Source organism: Phascolarctos cinereus, unplaced genomic scaffold, assembly GCF_003287225.1.
Source record: "Phascolarctos cinereus isolate Bilbo 61053 unplaced genomic scaffold, phaCin_HiC Scaffold_1;HRSCAF=81, whole genome shotgun sequence".
Taxonomy (NCBI): Eukaryota; Metazoa; Chordata; class Mammalia; order Diprotodontia; family Phascolarctidae; genus Phascolarctos; species Phascolarctos cinereus.
In genome coordinates this window covers 288,441,025-288,463,437 of record NW_027555514.1, presented here as the reverse complement: position 1 = coordinate 288,463,437, position 22,413 = coordinate 288,441,025, and the positions used below count along the sequence as shown (strand labels likewise).

Below are 22,413 nucleotides of genomic sequence, written 5' to 3'. Positions count from 1 at the left end.
AAAATCAAGGATGTGACCGTCTGTGGTCATAGGAACTGAACAGACTGAGGGCCTGGGAAGTAAGGAAATCTGAGGAAGCATCAATATTTACGAATGTTTAAGAGCCAGCTGGGTGCAGCAACAGCGCACAGAGTTCTGCCTGGAGTCAAGAAGACCCGAGTTCAAGACGAATAATCGGGGCTCGTTTACCTCTGTTTCCTTAACTGTAAAATGGGAATAATAATATGTATCCGACAAAAATTGCTAGGAAAATCAGAAAGCAGTCTGGCAGAAATTAGGTTTAGAGTACCACCTCACCCCATATACTAAGATTAGCTTGAAATGGATACATGACTTAGATATAAAAGGTCATATGATAAATTAGAGGAGCAAGAAAGACATTTCCTCTCAGATCTATTGATAAAGGAAGACTTTATAACCAAACATGGGATAGAGAAGATCAAAGAAGGCAAAATGCACAACGTTGGTTACTTAAAATGAAAAAGTTCTGCACAAATGAAACCACTGTGACTAAAATTAGAGGGGAACTATTGGGAAATTGAGAGAATTTTGGGAAATTAATTGGGAAAAATTTTGCAGCAAGTTTCTCTGATAAAGGTCTCATTTCTAAGACATACAAGGAATTGATTCAAATTTATCTAAATGGTTAAAGGCTACAATTAGGTAGTTTTCTTTCTTTTAGTTTTTTTTTGGCAATTAGGGTTAAGTGACTTGCCCAGGGTCACATAGCTAGTAAGTGTGTCAAGTGTTTGGTCTGACTTCAGGGCTGGTGCTCTATCCACTGTGCCACCCAGCTGCCCCTCTTGTATTTTTTCTAAAGCACTGGCTTTGGAGTTAAAGGACCTGCACACGAATCCTGGCTCATCATTTACTACTTTTACAAGTTTGAGTAATTCACCTAAGTTCTAGGCCTCGGTATCCTCATCTGCAAACTGAAAGTATTAGAAAAGATGATCTCTAACATCTTATGTTCTAATGCCCCTTTTAGGTCTAGAACAGGTAGTTTTTGAAGGAAGAAATCCAGGTCATCAACAGCCATGTGAAAAGAAATGCTCCAAACTGTGAATAATTACAGAAATAAAAAAAAAATTGGAGCAACTTTAAGGTTCTACCCATCATACTGGCAAAAATGACAAAAAAGGAAAATGACGTATTTGGGGGGCCAGGGAAAACAGATGCACTAGTATACTCCTGGGGCAGCTATCTAGCTCAGTGGATGAAGTGCTGGGCCTGGAGTCAGGAAAACCTAAGTTCAATCTGGCCTCTGACACTTTCAGTAGCTGTGTGACCCTGGGCAAGTCACTCAACCCGTTTGCCAAAGTGGCAAACCACTCCAGGATCTTTGCCAAGCCAGTCTCATGGACGGCATGGTCCACAAGGCCATGGAGAGGCAGACATGACGGGCAACAAGCATGTTCTGGGTGGAGCTGCGAACTGGTCCAGCCACTCCGGGAAGCAGTTTAGAATGCCGTCCCCCACGCCACTAAGCTGTCCTATCTGTGCTAGAATCAGGGCTTGTCTCCTCTTCCCCCACCCCAGAAGCGGAGGTGGCTGAGGGCCTCTCTGGCTTTGCACATGTCTGAAGAGGGAAGGGAGCATTTACTATGCACCAATGAACAACAAAAACATGAGCCAGGCACTGTCTTAACTGGTTTTTTCCCTCCAATTATTATCTCCTTTGATCCTCAAAATACTGTTAAGGTAAGTAGTTAATACTCCCTTTTTACAGCTGGGGAAACTGAGGCAGACAGCGGTTAAGTGACTTGCCCAGGGTCACACAGCTAATAAGGGTCTAAAGACTGTGAGAATCATCGAACCCTGCCCTCCTGACTAAATGAACATCTACAGGGGGAAAAAAAAGGGGGGGGTCTATAGAAGTGCTACTATATCCTAGTCCCATGGGCTAGGTAAGCCTCTTTTTGTTAACTCTTCAATGACCCACAAGCGCCTCATTTAATCTCAATGTCAAATCTGAACCAATGGGGTGCTGGCATCAGGCCCACACCTAACAATATGTCCTTCGATGTATCAACACCATTTCTAAGCTTATTCCCCCCAAAGAGACCAAAGAAAAAGGAAAAGGATCCCTATGCACCAAAATACTGATGTAGTTTTGTTGTTGTTGTTTTTTAACGTGATCTCAAAGAACGGAAATATATGGGAGTGTCCATCACCTGGGGAATGGCCAAACAGGCTGTGGTATATGAATGCGATGGAATACTACTGTGCTGTAAGAAAAGACAAAGGCGAGGGTTTCAGAGAAGCCTGGGAAGACTCACATGAACTGATGCAGTGAGGCGAGAAGAACCAGGAGAAGGATGCATACAAAAACGACACCGTAAAGACAAACACCTTGGAAAGACTTAAGGATGCAGTGACCGAGGAGGATTCCAGAAGACCTGTGAAGGAATCTGCCGCCCACATCCTGTCAGAGCGAACAAGCTGCAGAATAAGATTTACGGCTCTCGTCAGGCATGATTGCAACTGTTTTGTTTCATGAAGCATATCTGTTGCAAGGTTTGCTGTTAATGCTTCCAGTTGGGGAACGACATGGGAGGGAGAGAAAACAAATGCCTGATACTTTTTAAAAGTGAGATGAAGTAGAAGTTACATAAGAAAAGAAAGAAAAAGCAGGGGTGGTTCTCTGCCAGAAGCAGCCTAGGCGTAGGAAAGTACCTGCTCACCAGTGCAGCCCCTTCCACTTGGGTGATGCAGCTCTGCAAGTATTCCAAAGCTAGCCTCTAGACCCGCCAAGCTCTGCCTGCAGCAGCCCCTCCAACAGTCACACAGGAAATTCACTCATCTTCAGCCAGTCTGGGCAACAGTGGCTGAGGAGCGTGCAGTAAAGGAAGGGGCAGTGTGGGCCTTGCCGTCACCCAGGGCTCCGACTGTCCAAGAGGTCTCCAGGGCAGTCAGGGCTCTGACTGCTGTGAAGGCTTGTATGTCACCGAGGCAGAAAACCAGCCATAAGGTCCCAGATTCAGACCTGGAAGGGACCACTTTACACATGAGGAGGCCGAAGCTCAGACAAGGGGAGGCATCTGGTCAAGCGTACACGGGTTGTAAGCAGCAGTAGGATGCCCAGATTCCAAATTCTGACCTTTCTCTAGTCCTCATCTCGGAATGAGTAAAGCTTTTATTAAATGCTTACAAATTAAGTGCTGAGCACTTGCTAAGTGCTGGGGACCTAAGGGAAAAGCCGACAGTTCCTGCTTTCCAGGAGCTCTCATTCTAATGAGGGAAGACACACAGAGAAGAGGGAACAGCTCAGGACACATGAAAGGCCCCATGGTCCTTGGGGGCTGGTGGCAAAAAGCAGGGTAATACATTTTCCTGACCGTCCTTTCCCCTGGACCCAAGAGTGCCAGCGATACTCGGAGAAGTTCAGTGCCAGGCTGGTCTTTTCCTTGCTCTCTGCCCTGCTTCAGGAATTGGCTGTCCTCTTCATTCTTCAGTATTTTCTGTTCACTTCCAGGCCAGGGTCAGGCAGCAATCCCTTAGTCAGCAAGGCCCCTGAGTAAATAATAACCATACCCCTGGGACACATGCAGATTCTGCAGATACCAAGGCCCTTGTATGAACTAGCACAAATAGACCCTGTTCCTCTGGGAACACACATACACACTCTCCTCTTCCTGTGCAGCCCAGTCTTAGCCCAGATAATGGGTGTTCCCAGGTTCTTCCTTCCCCCTTTTCTGTTCTCTTCTGGCCCTCACTCCTCAACTCTTCCCAGCTGACTTTTTTTAAACTAGAAAAACTCCTAATCAATATATGGAGAACTGGAATGGATTTTGTTGGCCATGTGTGGTTAGTATGGTAGAAGATCCCTTTGCTAGTCTAGACGGATGTTGCCCTAAGGACTAAGAGGCCCAGGAGAATGCAGGCAGGAGACTGAAGGGAGCTCAGAGGGCTGAGGACAAACACAGGGCATCTTGGGGTTGGGGGAAGGAAACTACAGATAGACATTACAGGTGGGGAGTATTGGGATGGTTATAGGGTTTAGTGAAATTGTGGGAAGGCAACGAAAATGCAGGAGTCTTATGACCTTGATTTTCAATGGTCCTGTTAGGGATCATCTCTACCATCCTGCCTAAGACCCTTGGGACAGAGGACTGGCCCGCACTTACAATTCAGCTAGGCCAGACTGATAGTGTTAGATATAAAATTCACAGAGAACCTGAAGCAGTGGTGGGGAGAAAGGGAAGGTACAGAACAAAAAAGAGACAATTTGTCCAAAACAAATTGAATTTGACAAATGCACAGATGTTTATTATTAAGTACCTTGGCATTCACTGGTAATACAGAGATGAAAAATGGCCCTGTCTGCCCAGTCCAATAGGGAGGGATGATGTAAGTCCACTGATAAGTGGATAAAAGATAGAACAGGACCTGGAATGGGACCTGTGGTTAATGAAGAGAGAGTCAGACAAAGTGCTCTGGGCAGCTGGGGGGAGGGAGAGAGACGGGACAGAGAGCTCACTTTCACTGGGAAGTGAGGGAAAGGTTTCTGGGAGGTAGCAGCAAAGGGGAAACAGAAGAGGGCAGGATGAGAACAGGGCATTAAGAGCAGTCCAGTTTTGCAGGAACATAGAGGACGTGAAGGAAAATCATAAGAGATCAGGCTAAAGCAGAAATACCAACTGTACTTTTTAAGGAATCCCAGAATCCTAAAGTGGGGCTTATGAAACTGGTGAGGAATCAGCCCCAAATTTAGAAAGTAGCTGATTTTTAAAAAAATTTCAGGATTTTAATGTTTTAAACAACATGTTACCAGTAAATGATATAAAATAGCAGATTTTAAGTGTGAGCTGTCATGGGGATCAGAGGAGACCTCCTGGAGGAAGCAGCCCTGGGGTAGGCAAAGATTCTTAGAGGCAGAGACGGGGAGGGAATGCATTTCAGGAACAGCAAATAGCCAATGTAAATGACATTTGTGTCATACAAAACTGTATTCTGAAATGAAGTCCCAAACCCTTTACTTATGCGAGCCCTGGTGATCAGCCTGAGTGCCCTGTACCACTTATCCCAGTGTTTCCTCCCCCCCATGGTCAGCCAGCTGCCTTCCCTTGACTCCAGGGTACCCCCATCCTATCCCATTTACTGTCCTGCACCTCTCCCCCATTCAGTGGTCATCCTGAGCTGCCTCCTCTTGACTCCAGGGCACCCCCATCCCATTCTCCAAACTTATCTTCATCTCACCCCATTGATCACACTGTGCTGGTTCAGTCTTCATCACCCCTCATAGTTCCCTTTCTGTTCCTCCCTTCCTGAGTCTCCTCTTCCTTAGAGATGAATCAATCTGGACTCACTCAATTAGTGATGAGAGAAACCAGAGCTCAAGTCCTACCTACCCCATCTCTGGGGACCTCCCTCCTGAACTTTTCCCGCTCCCTGTTAACTCTGCTCCTCATGTGGAAAGGACTCAGGTCCAGGCTGAAACTGCTGGTTACCGTGGTGATCCAGCCTCCAGGATTTGCTGAATAATACTCTTCAGAAATCATCAAACTCCTTAGCCACAGAGGAATCCTTCCAACAGGATTATTGAGAGTCATCAATCTTCTGTTCAAATACCTCCAGGTGGAAACTCACATTTTAATTGTTTTTTTTTCTTTTTAAATGGAGTCTTTTTTTTCCCCCTTAAAAGGTCTTATTAATTTAAGTTGAAATCTGTCTCTCTGTAATTTCTACTCATTGGTCTTGGGTTCTGCCCTCCAGAGCCATACAAGTTCCAGTACCTAGCATAGTGCCTGGCACACAACAGGCCCCCAAAATGCTTGGTGAATGAAGTCTACTTGCAATTTCATGTTGTAACCCTTCTAATAGTCGAGGACAGCAATCATGTCCCCAAGCCTTCTCTTTTCCAGGCTTAATGCCTGTACCTCCAAAGACATGGTTAACAGACTCCTCTTTATCTTCATTTGCCCTCAGTTTAACAGATTTTAAGTTTTCATAAGGAGGAAGTCTCTTCCACACACCTGAAATTCTCACTACCAATCAATGAAATAGCATTTGTGTCTAGCGTATCACTTGAGATACAAAGAAAGGTTAAAAAAAAACCCAAACCAAAAAAACAGTCCCTGCCCTCAAACTCACATTCTGAGACAGTATGTAAATAACTAGGTGCATATGTATGTATGCATATGTGCATGTGTGTATATATAGACATAATATTATATATGCACATCCGAGGAGATGGGAAACAACCTCAGAGGGGAGACATGCGGATTCTCTGAGACCACGTTACCTCCAAGTTTCTATCAAAGATGTCAGCTAACAGGCATTTAGAAAGAGCTTATTATCTGCAAGGCACCTTATGAGGCAGCTGGTGGCTCAGTGGATAGAAGGCTGGGCCTGGACTTGGGTAGACCCAAGTTCAGATCTGACCACAGACCCTTGGGTGACCCTAGGCACGTCATTCAATCTTTGTTTGTCTCAGTTTCCTCAATAGTAAAATAGGGATCATAACAGCACCTATCTCACCGGGCTGTGAGGATCAGAGGAGATGATATTTGTCAGAAGCATCGGAACCATGCCAGTACAAAGTAGGTACTATGTTAATGCTTATTCCCTTCCCTCCTTTCACTGTGGTAAGCACCAGAAATACAGATACAAGGAGATCCACCCTTGAATTGAATTAATTGGTTGAGACCTCCAGAAGACCTCAATTTCTCAAGGATAAGATAACTATGGAGAAGAGGCCAAAAGGAGGCAGAGGCACCTGAGGGTGTTCACAATATCAGCTAACCTGCCCTCCCTCCTGGATGACATATCATCTCAGTTAATAATACCATCTTATATCGTTCTGGAATTGTTCCTGTTTGTTTTGTCTCAACTAGACTATATAGTTTTCCTGAGCAGAAGCCATCTTTTCTCTTTCCCATAATCCTTCATTCTCACCCTGGTGCTGGCAATGCTGTCTGACCACAAAAAGGCCACTAATGCTCCATCCCCCTCTAGAGATTCCTCCTGGGATGCTCTTGCCAGAAGGCCCCAAGACAGGCTTGGTGACAAAAAGATGTCTCTCTGGGAAGGGGGAAGAGGATAAGCAGGGGGCAATAAAACGAGTTCTTATTCAGGGCTACTGTTACAGAGGAAGGTTACTATTACAGAAGAGCCGAGACCTAGAAACCCAACTTGGGAGAGTCATGGTCCTTAGGTGGCTAACGCCGGCCCCATCATCATTTTCTATCCTTGAGCCTTCTCTGTCTCGTTCCCAACCCCGCCTGATTTCTAAAGTAGAGATGGCTCTGACACAAGCTGCATCTCCGTGCTACGAGCGTGTCCAGGAAGCACCGAGGGCTAGCGCCAAGAAATGGTGCTTTTGACTAGCCCGGCCCCCCCCCACATCCTCTAAGCTTTCTCCAGGAGGAGGCGGGCACATCTGCTGCTCCGATTGCACCCCGGGATCCCAGCTGCTCCACTGAGGCTGCCCGCGGCTTCGAGGCGACACCTCGGCTGTCAAACGACCCTCCAAGGCTCGTTCTCCTCCGGCCTTTTCATTCATTCACCAGCCACTGAGGAAGCACCTTCTCCAGGACGGGCGCGGGGCTACAGAGGTTGGGATCCCTGCCCCAGATCCAGCCCCACCTCCCAGCCGCCCTCACCTCCAGGACCTGGCTCCAGGTCCCCCTCCAGCCCCGCCCCTCCCCCGCTCCCGCCCCGCCCCCCACTCGTCCTCACCTCCAGGGCCTGGCTCCAGGTCCCCTCTCCAGCCCCGCCCCCCCGCCCTCTCCTCCTCGCCCGCCCCGCCCCCGCCCCCCAAACGTCCTCACCTCCAGGGCCTGGCCGAGCTCCAGGTCGAAGGCCACCACGCACACACACTCGAGCCAGCCAGAGAAGCGCGCCCAGGGCAGCGGTGGGCGGCGGAGCCGGCGGGTCGCCGTTGGGGTGGAGCCCGGGCTCTCTGACGGCTCCAGGCCGAGCGGCGGCGGGCGCGGGGCAGCGCCCCACAGAGCATCCATGCCGAGGCCGAGAACGCCTCCGGCTCCTCCTTCAGACTGCTCTGGACCCGCCTCAGGCGCCGCCGTGCGGCGTTGCCATGGAGACCGGGTCGCTCGTACCGCCCCAGGGACCACTGCGCCTGCGCCTCGGCTCGCACCGCCCCCCCCCCTCCGGCTCCGCCTCCCGCCTGTGCCGGGCCTGCGCCAAGGAGCCATAGAGAACGGCGTCCCTTCGCCCAGAGAAGTAGCCCCGTCCTCAGGCCTAGAGTGGCGCCCTTCACAGCACACTCTCGCCACCCCGCGGTGGGAGGAACATGCTGCGCGCGAAGCTCTCTGGGGGCAGCGAAAGCAGCCTTCTGCCGGCTAGATCGTCCCCGGTTTCCAGATGAAGACACTTCCGGTAACAGCCCGGCCTAGGAGGCCCCGCCCGGGGGTGGGGGGGGGCGGGAGGCAGTTAGGAGCCGAGAGGGCCACAGGTGCTTGAGGGAGGGGAGGGGTGAGGAGTGGATCCCAGCTATCTAGAGATCATTTCCGGGGGCTTTGGGGGCTTGGGGGTGGGACTATGGTTGTGAAAGTTGAGACCGTAACCCAATGTTGGTGTCACTTGGTTGGGCCTGTGCCGGCCCCAAGTGCATCGGCCCAACAAACGTTTATCAAGCGCTTGCTGTTGTGCGGATCGCTGGGGGAGGGGGCGAGCTCCCCAAATGGCCGAGGACGGAGGGCGGTGCAGACTGGAGCCGCAGGGGTGGGGGGCGGGGTCATCTAAGGGGCGGAGCCAGGCCTGAGCCGGCCGAGCATGAATGGGAAGAAGGAGTGAGGGAATGAGTGAGGGAATGAATGAATGAATGTATGTGCCGAAGGGCGGGGAGCCCTAGGGAGTGATTGACCGCTTCTGGGTACGAAGGGTTTGGCCCTGTTTTCAGAGTATCCATCCTAGGTGAGGATGGATTTGAGAGGCGGGAGACTAATGAGGAAGTGCTAGGCTGCCTGGAACCTCACGGGACGGAGGGGAGAGCGATCCCCTGAGGGCCGGGAGGCAGCGTGGTTCCCAGACCCCCGAGCTTGCAGAGGGTTCTGCTCGCCGTACAAATGTGTTGGGCCACTAGGGGATCTTCAGCTAGGAGCCAGGTGCCGCCCGTGGAAGCGAGGGCCTAGACTAAGGGCCCTCTCACCTCGGAGATTCTGGGAGTACCGAGGGTCACAATTCTGGGTCAGTGTTAGCATTTCAAAATACTTTCCTCCGCACAATTTTAGTAGATAAATAAATATTCTTTCCACTCCAGATCCCAGGGTGGGTAGACTGCAAGTTAGCACTCAGTGCCTAGCACATAGTAGGTACTTAATAAATGCTTCTAGACTGTGTTTGAATTCAGTCTTTACTGTGCAGCAGTGAATCCAAAATGATCTGGACAAAACTGAGATTTATGTGGCGATGTTTAGTCCATATACCAAAAAAGAACAGATTTATACAGTTCTAGGTACCACAGTTTAGGAAAGACATTGATGAGTTGGATAACGACTAGATGAGAGCAGCCAGGGTGGTCAAAGGCTTTGAGTCCATGGCAAAGGAAGATTTGCTGAAGAAACTGAAGATGTTTGACCTGAAGCTTGGGTGGCCAGGGATGGGGGGGAGAATGGGACCATAGTTGTCTTCAAGTATTTGAGGGGATGCCACATGGAGGAAGGTCTGACTTTGTTTTCTTTGGCCAAAGAAGGCATGACCAAGTACACTGGGGAAGTGAACAATGAGAGCTGTCCCTGAGTGGAATGGGTTGCTCCAGCAGGCACTCTTCTGGCAGAGGCCAGGCAACCACTTCTGCAATGTACTGGAGCAGGAATTAAAGAATTGGCTCCTCACGTCCCTTTTAACCCTGAAATCCTGAGTTACACATAAATTCTGGGATATACATAAAGGTACCGTGCTTTCCTCAGATAATTTCTAACATTTTTTAAAAAAAATTTATTAATTTATTTTGATTTATCAACAATCACTTCCATAAGCTTTTGAGTTTTAAATTTTTCTCCACCTCCCTCACCAAGACAGCAGGCAATCTATTATAGGCTCTACATATACATTCCTATTAAACATTTTCACGTTAGTGATGTTGTAAGGAAGAATTAGAACCAATAGGAGGAACTACCAGAAAGAGGAAACAAAACAAAACAGAAGGGAAAAAAAGAGCAAATAGTATGCTTCCATGTGCATTCAAACTCCATAGTTCTTTCTTTGGATGTGGATAACATTTTCCATCATGAAACCTTTGGAGATGGCTTAGATCCTTGCATTGCTGAGAAGGGCTAAGTCTATCAAAGTCAGACATCACTCAGTGTGGCTGTTACTGTGTACATTGTTCTCCTGGTTCTGCTCACTTCACTCAGCATCAGTCCATATGAGTCTTTCCAGGTTTTTCCAAAGTCTGCCTGCTCATCATTTCTTACAGCACGATAATATTCCATCACATCCAATATTATTCTTAAGAATAAATTGATATGGGGCAGCTAGGTGGCGTAGTGGATAGAGCACCGGCCCTGAAGTCAGGAGTACCTGAGTTCAAATCCGGTCTCAGACTAAACACTAGACACTAGCTGTGTGACCCTGGGCAAGTCACTTAACCCTGATTGCCTAAAAAAAAAATTAGAAAGAATAAATTGATATGAGTAGATTTTAGCAATTCAAAATAAAAGCTTCATTTTAGCAAACAAGTTATCTAAACTTAAGAGTGTGAGGAAAAGATGAAGGGAATGGAGTGAGGAAGAAACTATAGTGTTAGTTTCTGTGGTTTTTTAATCAATGAATGTCAACTTCCCTTTCTCAATTTCCTTTTCTTTCTCCTGATCATTCTCTGTGCCAACTCTGAACTATGTTTGGTGGGTGCTGGGTCAAAGGGGTGTCAGCCCCAAAAGAAAGCAAGAACTCAGTACTAAGGAAATCATAAGCGTAGTGTATAAGAGTTGTTGGAATTCTTTTATCATTGAGAAATTTTTCAAGTGGGTTTCATGAATGATGGTGTCATCCTCCCCCTTCACCTGCATTCCTGAATCTTGAAACAACATGGCAGAAAGCGCCCAGCCAATCTACTATTGGCTAAGATCACCAGCCCTTCACAGGCTTAAAGAGAAGGATGGGGCCAGATTGGGACCACCATGGAGAATTCTGCACAGTTGGCCTAATGTTGGAACTGTGCCTCTGCCTAGGCCCGGCCAGGCTAATTTCCAGTTTCCCCAAGAGTTTTGAGTTCTTGCTCCAGTAGCCGGCATCTGTCACTTCCAGGATCAAATACAGAATCAAAGCTCTTCATGACCTAGGCCCTCCTGCCTTGCCTTTCCAGTAGTCTTCATATACCTTATTCCCCACCTCTTCTCATCCATCCAGTGATCCTGGCCTCTTGACTGTTCTACCACCAAGACCCTCCATCTCTCAGCTCTGGGTATTTTCTCTGGCGGTCCCCTATTCCTGAAGAGCTGTCCCTCTTGATCTATACCTGTTGGTTTCCCTGTCTTCCTCCAGGTCCCAACTAAAAGCCCATCTTTTCCAGGAAGTGTTCCCAACCCCTCTTAATTCTAGCACCTTCCCTCATTTAGTGATTTCCAAATTCTCCTGCACATAGTTTGCACATATAGATAAATTTGTACAAAGCAAATAAGCTTGCCATCTCCTCTGTTAGATTATGAGCTCCTTGAGATCAAGGATTGGCTTTTGCTTCTTTTTGTATTGCCAGCCTTTATCATAATGCCTGGCACATCGTCCTTAATAAATGTTTATTGATTGAGTAATCCTATGATTTTTGTTTTCATGTTATTAACTTGGTCTATTATGTTGATAGTTTCCCTAATAATAAACCAATTCTGTGATCCCGATATAAATCTGACCTGGTTATGGTGTATAATCTTTGTGATACATTGCTGGGTCTTCTTGCCAATATTTTATTTAAATTTACATTAGTATTCATTAGGGATATTGGTCCATAGTTTTCTTTCTCAGTTTTGACCCTCCTGGCTTTAGGCATCATGACCACATTTATACCATAGAAGGAATTTCGTAAGATTCCTATTCCTGCTTTTCACATAGCTTAAGGAATTAATTATTCTTTGAATAATGGAATTAACTTGTAAGTCCAGCTGGTCTTGGATTTTGCCCTTTTGGGAACTCATGTTCAGCCTTTGTTTTCTGAGATCATATTATTTTAAGTCCTCTGTTTCTCTTTCTGTTAATCTGAGTATTTCATAGTTTTAAAATGTTCATCTATTTCATTTATTGGCATCTCATTGGGCAAAATAGTTTCTAATAATTTCTTTTATTCATTTGTTATGAATTCACCTTTTAAAATTTTTGATACCGGTAACTTGGTTTTCCTCTTTTGTTTCCTTCTCAAATTAACTGTTGGTTTATCTGGTGTGTTTTACTAATTTTTAAACCAGCTCCTACTTTTTTTTTGGTCACTATATGCAAGAAGCCTTTCCTGCTCCCTCTCAGTGCTAACCATTTCTGCGATTACCTCCGATTTACCATGTTTTATGTGTACGTGGATGTGTAGTACAGACATAGTTGTTTGCATGTGAGCTTTTCCCTTAGAATGGGAATTCCTTACAGATCGGGACCATTTTTGCCTCTCCTGTATCCCCAGTACTTAGCACAGTGCCTGGCACGTAGCAGGCACTTGACAAATGCTCATTGACTTGACTTGACTCAACGTTTTTTTTGTTTTCAATTTTGTAAAAGACTCTTTCCTTTTTAGGATTTCCATTTTGATTTTTAAATGGAGTTTTAAAACGTGTTCATTCCTGCCCTCTTAAGTTATGTGCCCCATTTGGTCATCTGTTCTTGCTTTTGTTGATGAACGTATTTAAAGCTACTGATTTTCCCCTTAGAACTGTTTTTGGTGTGGCCCTCAAATTGTTGGCAGCTAATAGATCGCTTCTTGACCTGACCACCATAAGACAGCCAGAAGGTTCTGCGGGGTCTCGGGGTCCGAGAGTGCAGGTTCTTGATCGGTCTGAGCTCCCTGCGCTGGCGACTGCGGCGATTTTCACACTTGACTGGGAGCTGCCTCTGAGTCCCTGCTCTGTGCCCAGGGTCAGAGCCACGCTGCCGCTGCTGACTTCTGTTGCTGGTACCTGGTGCTTCTTGCCCTAGATTGCCATCTGTAGGGGCAGGTCATTTTGTCAGGATTTGGGGTGGGAGGGACAGGTGCTACTTCTTGCCCAGCACTAGGGCCTTCCTTGCTGCTTTGGGGACCTGCTCTTGTTCTAGGGTCCAGCCCCAGGCCCTAGTTCAGTGTTCCAACAGTGGCAGATTCTGCAGTGCCCCATCCCCGGGGTCCTACCTTCTGTGACCACCAGGGCTGGAAGAACGACTCCCTGTGATTTTCTTCCCCTTGGATTTCCTGGTCAGGACATAGTCCGGTTTATTTTCTAGATCTTTGTGGGATCATTGTGAAGGGGAGCTGGGATGGACTGCTTCCTTCACTCTGCCATCATGGCTGGTCTCCAGGGGAGGTTCAGTCTTGGAGAACTTCTGTCTGATAAGCATTGGTGAGGCATGTATTCCCTCCTCCCTCCCTCTCTCTACCTCGAATTCTGTCTGGGAACATCTGAATTGGGCTTATTTCTCCCTGTTTTCTAACCAGATGTCTCATGGTTTTCATCTTCCTCTGCTACGCAAAGGGCAGGCCGACCAGCCTGCCTGGAGCAGCAGGGCGTCTTCAAGGACAGGCTGGAGGCAGCCTGTGCAGGCGGGTCAAACCACCCCATTACCTTGACCAGCCTCTCCCCTTAGATCCTGCTGAAGACAGCCCTGGGAACAGCCATGCCTCCCGCCTGGTGCCCTCTGCCTCTGTCCTGGGAAGCAGCCTTTGGGCAGCAGCCAGGGAGCTCCTGTTCAGGGGCTGCAGCTATAGAGAGCGAGGACCCAGACAAGACCGGGCTGCCGCCGATGTGCTTGGCCCCGTTTGATGGTTCAGCATCACAAGCGGGTGGGATTTCATCTGTGGAAGTGCCGTGAAAGATGAGGCTGGACCTTTATCTGCTTTGCCTCTGGCCTCTAAGGACCAGGGGAGCTTCCCAGCTTCCTTGCAGCTGAAACCTCCCCTATGTGTCCTCTCCCTCCATGGCCCCTGGGCTGTCTCACTTTTCCATTTGTACCCTGAGCACTTTAATGCAGTGCTTTGCCCATAGTAAGCACTTAACCAATGCTCCATTTATTCATTCATTGCCCTGGAAGGAATAAGGTCCTAATAAACATTTGAACTTACAGCATTTATTTGTTATACAAAGCATATAAAGAACAAGACTAGAATTCACCCCCAGCAAAGATAGTGTGGGCCTTCTGGGAGGGTCAGGCAGAGATCTCCCAGCACCAACAGGGGACATCTTGAAGGCAGGAGTAGACTTGGGGGTGTTCATGAAGGCAGGCATCCATATCTCACCTTGGGGCTTGCTTCCTCACATCTTGGCCAGTTCCCTTGCAGGAGCTGGTATTTCTACAAATGGACTTGTGTCAGCAGTCTGTAGTCCATTTTGCATCTCAGCTCCCTGGCTTTGCTTGCAATGCCCCTCTGGTTCTGTGTTCTCCCTCAGTGCCTTGACACGTGGAAGCCTCTGCCATCTTCTTGGCGATCCCTGCTCTCCTCTCTGTTTATCATGTACATTGGACCTTTGTCATGGGGCTCTGGACAGAGACCTGTGCTGTGGGGCAGCCAGTCACTTCACCTTTTGGGCCTGGGATCCCTCCTCTGTAAGGTGAGAGGGGTGCCCTTGGGCCAGTGATAGAGTCTCGTGTCTGCCCTACCCACAGGGCTGCCCCACGCTGCTTTCTGGTCTGCTTTGACACGACCCTCAGGTCCAAGTGCTCGAAGGATGCCCTTATAAAGCATGTCCTTCCCCAGCCTCTGGTCTCTTGGTTGCTGATAGAAAGGCACGTGCCCTTTAAGGAGACAGCATGCTACCGACTGGTTGCTGCTTCTCCATGTTGACTTTGTCTCTGCTGGTGTGTGTTCTTTTGGCTCTGCTGGCTTCACTGATTGTGTTACTTCATACACGTCTCCCTGTGTTTCTCTGAATTCTTCACACTCATTCTTCCTACAGCACAGTCGTAGTTCATTGCATCCAATGCCATAATTAATCATCTATACTTGTTGGGGACATTTTTTACCACAAATAACGCACTATAAATACTTTCTGCGTACATGGGCCGTTTATTGCTATCCATAACTTTCTTGGGAGGGTCAGCTGGGTGGCACAGTGGATAGAATGCTGGGCCTTAAAATCTGGCTTCGGACATTAGCTGTGTGACCCTGGGCAAGTCACTTCACCCTGTTTGCCTCAGTTTCCTTATCTATAAATTGAGCTGGAGAAGGAAATGGCAAAACCACTCCCCCCACCCCAGAAAAAAAAAAACGCTCTGCTAAGAAAACTCCAGATAGGGTCACGAAGAGTCAGACATGACTAAAACTGCTGAACAGCACAAACTGTCTTGAGGTATTGGCCCGGCAATGTAATCTCTGGATTAAAGGGTAAGATTAAAGTCATCTTCATTTTACAGAAGAAGAAACTGAGCCCCTCGTGGCTAAGTGACATAGACAAAGTTCTCTTGTACAGACCCAGACCGTGTTCCAAAATAGTTCAATCAATACTCAGCTCCACTAGCAATGAGTTAATTGGAGCAGCCATCCCCCAGCCCTCCCAGGAATGAATTTTCCCTTTATTTTAGCATCTTTGCTAATATGACAGTTGTCAGGGTGGTTTTTAATTCGCCTTACTCTGAATTTTAGTGATTTGAACATTTTTTGAGGTGGCTAGCTGTAGTTCTGTGGTTCTTATTTATTCTTTTTTAAAATGGTTTTTTCATATCCTTTGACCATTTGTTTAGTGGGGAATGGCTCTTAATCTTATGAATTCATATTAATTTCTTAAAGATTTTGGATGTCAGGTTTTTATCAGGGATATTTAATGCAAATTTTCTCTAATACTTAATTTTAAAAATTCTAAATGAATTGACCTTATTAATACAAAATATTCTTGATTTTATGCAATTGAGATGGTCTATTTCACCTTTTCTGACCTCTTTTATATTACAGATTTTTTTTTACCAGTCCACAGCTGTAAAAGATATAATTTCTTTTTTATTGTGTAATTTAAAAAAATTTACATAATTTGTCCATTTGGAATTTATTGTGGTATAAAATAACTGCTTATCTTGGCTTATTTTTGCCAGGCCACATTCCAGTTTTTTCAGTAGTTCATGTCAAATAAAGAGTCCCTTCCCAAGATGGTTGTGTTCTTGGTTTTATTGAACACGAGACTTCTGTGTGCATTGGTTTCTATGTCTTGACTGTGTGTCTGTTTCTCTGTCTACTTTTCCATTTTCCCTCTGGTACCAGAAAGTTTTGATAATTATTGCTTTGTTGTAGAGTTTGGGATCTGGGCCTTTCATTTATTTTTTTCCATTACGTTCTTTGATATTCTCGACCTTTCATTCCTTCATATGGTGTTCTGCACACAGTAATTGCTTAGGGTTGAAATGCAATGGAATAGAATTGTGTCTTCGCAATAAACACAAATGAAATTTTCATATCCTTCCTCACCCTTCCCAGAATAAAGCCAGCTATCAGCATATTTAAATAGGGCAGAGAGAAGGGAAGTAGTGGGTCCCCTGGCGCCCCAATGACTGTGCATTTGTGCTGATCTAGTCATAGCTGGCTCAAAGCCTGACTTTGTAAGCAGCTTTGGCTCTTAAAAGGGAGGGTTCAAGGCTGTTCAAGCCCCATGTTCCTTATAACCATGGGGTAAAAGGGAATCTCTTAAGGGATGTTGAATGATCTAATCTTTGTTACGACTTTATCAATGCCTGAAGTATTCTATCAGGATTCATTTTAGCTCCTTCCATGTGCAGTGTATATAAGTATAAGACGACTTTAGAATCTGTAGCCCCCCACATGGGAAGAGTAAGGAAGCTGAAAAGGATGTGATAGCCAGAGAGTAGTTAGCTCTTCTCCCTCTATACTCTTGCCTACGGTGAACTTGTCAGCTTCTATAGATTCAGTCATCATTGATAGGCTGATGGGTCTCAATTCTGCTTATCCAGCCCTAACCTCTCTCTGAACCCTACAGTCTTGCATTTCCAGCCGCTTATAGGACATTTGGAACTCTGATGTCTTGTAGACATCTGAAACTCGAGACGTCCAAAATAGAACTCGCTGCCTTTCCCTGATAGTTCTCCTTTCTTCCTGACTTTCCTGTTAGTCAAGTGTATCACCACCCTCCCAGTCACTTACAGTGTTGCAGCCTGGGTGGCATCCTCGGCTCCGTCCTCTTTCTCACCTCCCATATCCAATCAGTCGCCGTGTCCTATTGTTTCTGTTTTCATGACGTCTTTCTTATATCCTCCCTTCTCTCCTCTGGTGCAGGCCTTCGCCACCATGCCTGAACCGTTGCATAGCTTGTGGAGGTCGGCTGCCTCGAGGCTCTTTCCACTCCAGCCCAACTCCCAGAGTGTGAAGCTGATCATGCCACCCTCTGGATTCAATCTGTGCCCCTGGACCCTTGTTGCTTTCAGGATTAACCAGAAAGCCCTCTGTTTGGTTCGCCGCTTTCCTGCCCTTCCAGTGTGCTAATACCTTACATCCTCCCACCGACTCTGATTTAGCGACACGGGCCTCCTTGCTTTCCCTTGCGTGTGACGTAGCGTTCCATCATCTCCCAGCTCTGAGTGTTTTCCTTGCTGGTGCCCCATGCCTGGGACTCTCTCCTTACCAGCTCTGCTTTCGACCTTCCCCAGCTTCCTTCACACCTCAGCCAAGGTCCCACCTTCTACAAGGAGTCTTTCCCAAGCCTCCCTAATTATATAGAGCCTTCTCTCTCCCATATCTCCGATTTCCCTGTGCGTGTGTCCCGTTTGCACATATTTGCTGGCACGTTGTCTTCCCCATCAGACTGTGAGCTCCATGGCGGTGGCGACTGGTTCAGCCTGTCTTTGTACCCCTAGTGCTTAGCGCAGTGCCTGGCAGCCAGCAGGCACCTGATGCACGCTCGTTGACTGCCTGCCGTCAGACTTTGAAAGGCGGCGCAGGAGCTTCAGCTGTGTCTGGTAGTGGGTGTGAGTCACCCTAGGGTTTAGGATGGTTTTTTTGTTCACTTTTCTGTTACGTTTTAAACTTCCAAACTGGCTGCTTCCCTCCCTTCGCACCCCGTGCTAGAGAAGGCCGCCCTTTGACACAGACGTAGAAAGGTACCTCTACACATATGTGCGTCTGTGTGCACACATGCGGAGCCATGCTATACATGCTGCTGTTTATCAGGTCTTTCTCTGGAGGTGGATGGCATCTTCCTTCCTAGGCCCTTTGGAGTTGAGGCGGGTGTTTGTAGTGCTGAGAATAACTCAGTCGTTCATAGTCACTATTAGAACGGCATCGCTGTGGCTGTGTACAGTGTTCCCTTGCTTCTGCTCGTTTCGCTCTGCATCAGTCCATACAAGTCTTCCCAGGTTTTTCTGAAGTCTGCCTGCTCATCATTTCTTACAGCACAGGAGTATTCCATCACAATCATATGCCACACTTGTTTAGCCATTCCCCAATGGATGGCTAACTCCTCAATTTCCAGTTCTTTAGCTGCTATGAATATTTTATTTTTTTAATTTAAATTTTTTTTTATCTTTAAGGTGGTAGTTGATTTTGTTTTTCTTTCTTTCTTTTTTTTTTTTTGACAATTGGGGTTAAGTGACTTGCCCAGGGTCACACAGCTAGTAAGTGTCAAGTGTTTCGTTTGAGGCTGGATTTGAACTCAGGTCCTTTTGACTTCAGGGCCAGTGCTCTATCCACTGAGCCACCTAGCTGCCCCTGTTTTTCAATTGAAAAAAAACATTTTTATTTAAAGTTTTGAATTCCAAATCCTGTCTCTCTCTTCTTCCTTCCTGCCCCCCCCCCCCAGGTGGTAGGCAATTAGATATAGGTTATACATGTGCAATCATGTAAAACATTTCCATATTAGTCATTTTGTACAAGAAAACTTGAATAAAAGAAAAAAATGAAAGTGAAAAATAGCCTGCTTCAGTCTGCATTCAGTCAATATCAGTTCTTTCTCTGGAGGAGGATAGTCTGTTTCATCATGAGTCCTTTGGGATTGTCTTACATCATTGTACTGCTGAGAATAGCTAAGTCATTTACAATTCTTCATTGAACACTATTTCTGTTACTGTGTACAATGTTCTCCTGGTTCTGTTCACTTCACTCTGCATCAGTTCATGTAAGTCTTTCCAGGTTTTTCTGAAATCATCCTGTTTGTCATTTCTTATAGCACAATAATATTCCATTACAATCATATACTACAGTTTGTTCAGCCATTCCCTAATTGATGGGCATCCCCTCAGTTTCCAATTCTTTGCCACCACAAAAAGAGCTGCTATAAATATTTCTGTACAAATGGGTCCTTTTCTCTTTTTTGTGATCTCTTTGGGATATAGACCTAACAGTGATGTTGATGGATCAAAGGGTAAATACACAGTGTTATAGCACTTTGGGTATAGTTCCAAATTGCTCTCCAGAATGGTTGGATCAGTTCACAGTTCCACCAACAGTGTATCAGTCTCCCAATTTTTTCGCATCCTCTCCAAAATCTGCTATTTTCCCTTTCTATTATTTTAACCAATCTGATAAGTGTGAGATGATATCTAAAGTTGTTTTCATTTGCATTTCTCTAATCGATAATGACTCAGAGCATTTTTTCGTATTACTGTGCATGACTTCATCAAAAGCATTTCTTCATCAAAAAACTGCTTATTCATATCCTTTGACTATTTATCAATTGGGAAATGACTCATATGCTTATAAATTTGACAGAGTTCTCTATAAATTTAAGATATGAGACCTTTATTTGAGAAACTGTCTATAAATCCCCCCCCCACCAATTTTCAGCTTTCCTTCTAATCTTGGCTATGTTGTTTTTATTTGTAGAACCCCCTTTTAATTTAATATAATCAAAATTATCCATTTTACACCTCGCAATGCTCCCTCTTGTTTATTCATAACTTCTGTTGTCCATAAATCTGATAAGTAATATATTCCATGTTCATCTGATTTACTTATGATATCTTCCTTTATATCTAGGTCATGCATCCATTTTGACCTTATCTTGGTAAATGGTATAAAATATTGGTCTACACCCAGTTTCTGACAGATAGCTTTCTAGTTTTCCCAACAATTTTTACCAAATAGTGAATTCTTATCCCAAAAGTTTAATCTTTACATTTGTCAAATACAAGGTTACTATAATCATTTACTGCTGTGTATTGTATGTCTATTCTGTCCCACTGATCCACCTTTCTATTTCTTGGCCAGTATCAGATAGTTTTGGTAATTACCACGTCGTAATACAATTTAAGATCTGGTATTGTTAAATCTCTTTCCTTTACATTTTTTTCATTAATTCTTTTGATATTCTCGACCTTTTTTTTTTTTTTAAGGCAATTGGGGTTAAGTGACTTGCCTAGAGTTACACAGTGTCAAGTGTTTGGTCTGAGGGCGGATTTGAACTCAGGTCCTCCTAACTTCAGGGCTGGTGCTCTATCCACTGTGCCACCTAGCTGCCCTTTGTTTATTTTATTATTATTATTTTTTTTTTTTTGTGAGGCAATTGGAGTTAAGTGACTTGCCTAGAATCACAGTTAGTGAGTGTTACGTGTCTGAGGCTGGATTTGAACTCAGGTACTCCTGACTTCAGGACAACCTTTTGTTCTTCCAGATGAATTGTGTTATTATTTTGTCTAGGTCAGTAAAATAATTTTTTGGTAATTTAATCGGGATGACATTGAATAAGAAGATTAGGTAGAATTGTCATATTATATTATATTTTGGCTCTGCCCACCCATGAACAATTAATATTTCTCCAATTATTTAAAACTGACTGTATAAAAAGTGTTTTATAATTATGTTCATGAAGTTCCTGGGTTTGTCTTGACAGGTATACTCCCAGGTATTTATATTATCTATGGTTAGTTTAAGTGAAATATCTGGCTATCTCTTCTTGCAGGGCTTTGTGACATATGGAAATGCTGATGATTAATATGTTTATTTTATATCTTGATACTTTGCTAAAATTATTAATTGCTTCAACTAGCTTGTTAGTTGAATCTCTGGGATTTTCCAAGTGTATCATCATAGGCCGAGTGTGTGGAGACTCCAGTGGGTTCTTATGTTCTCTGAAGCAGGCCTGGAGGGATCATCGAATTAGCACGTGAAGGGACCAGTCCAGGTGGGGAAACCAATTAAGAGTCTGTCTCAGTAGTCCAGATGAGAGTGGTGAGGGCCTGAATTCAGGTGGTGCCAGAGAAAAGGGCTGATGAGAGAGGCATGCAAGTTTTGGCATACGTTTTGGTGATAGATTCTGTGACAGTTTTGGCAATCTCATCTGTGAGATGAATGAGAGTGGGCAGTTGGGGAGAACCCAAAACTAACAAACCCGGCTGAGGAGAAAGCTAGATTTAGTTCTGGATATGTTGAGTTGAAATGCCTGTGGATTATTCAGATCCATCAGACATCCAGGCTGAGATTTCCACAGAGCCAATGGTATTGCAGGACTAGAGCCCTGAAGGAGGCCTTTCCATTGTTCCACTGGCCAATTTTGTCTGCCCACCAAGGTTTCTAGTGTCTTAGGACTCCTTCTCGGAGTGGGTTAGATTGTGATCAATTTCTAAGTTCTACCACCTACTGTCAGTGTATCAGGAATTTTTGAGCAATCAGCTGTGTCTGGTAATTAGCCCCCAACCCCAGCACGCGCGCGCGCACACACACACACACACACACACACACACACATGCACACACTGTAGTCTCTCCCACCTTATTATTGCTCACAGTTGCTTCCAAATCTTTTTTTAGCTCATCTTTAAAAAAAAAACCAAACTTTGATTTTTATAGCACTTTAATTTTTAAATACATCCTTCCTTTCCCCCAGTGAACCTTCCCTTGTAACAAAGTTTAAAAAAGAAAAATCAGGGTGACTTCAGTTGAACTGAGGATATTTAACCTGGAGAAGAGATGAGTCAAGCAAGCCACAATAACTATCTTTAAGTATTTAAACATTTTTAAAATTCAATTTGATTTAATTTTCAGTTCTGAATTCTCTCCCTCTCACCTCCCTCTACCCTACCCATTGAGAAAGCAAAAACAACAACAACAAAAACCCTATTTGTTCATGAAAAGAAAGAAAATATGCTTCAAACTGTCCTCTGAGTCCATCAGTTCTCTTTCCGGAGTTGAGTGACATGTTTCTTCATGAGTCCTTTGGAATTGTATCGATCGGATCCTAGGTCTTTCAAAGTTGTTTCCAAGACTTTGTTATATATATTGTTCTCCTGGTTCTGTTCACATCACTTTGCATCAGTTCATGCAAGTCTTCCCAGGTCTCTGAAACCAACCCCTTCATCATTTCTTATAGCACAATAGTATTTCATCACATTCACACACCATAATTGTTCAGCCATT

The 22,413-nt window shown here is 45.4% G+C and overlaps 1 protein-coding gene across 2 annotated transcripts in view; it reads right to left on the bottom strand.

Annotated features, from left to right (window-relative positions):
• DENND6B (DENN domain containing 6B) overlaps positions 1-8,031 on the bottom strand; it is a 31,022-nt gene extending 22,991 nt beyond the window's left edge. The window contains exons 1-3 of one of the 2 annotated variants that reach the window (XM_078147900.1): positions 7,773-7,860; positions 2,677-3,513; positions 2,280-2,442 (exon numbers count right to left, since the gene is read on the bottom strand). In XM_078147900.1, the coding sequence (XP_078004026.1) occupies positions 2,280-2,324 (45 nt within the window). In that variant the 5' untranslated portion in view covers positions 2,325-2,442; positions 2,677-3,513; positions 7,773-7,860. Of the gene's footprint in view, positions 1-2,279; positions 2,443-2,676; positions 3,514-7,772 lie in introns of both variants that reach the window. The other variant, XM_020982872.2, reaches the window with a different exon arrangement.
• Between the last annotated feature and the right edge of the window lie 14,382 nt (positions 8,032-22,413).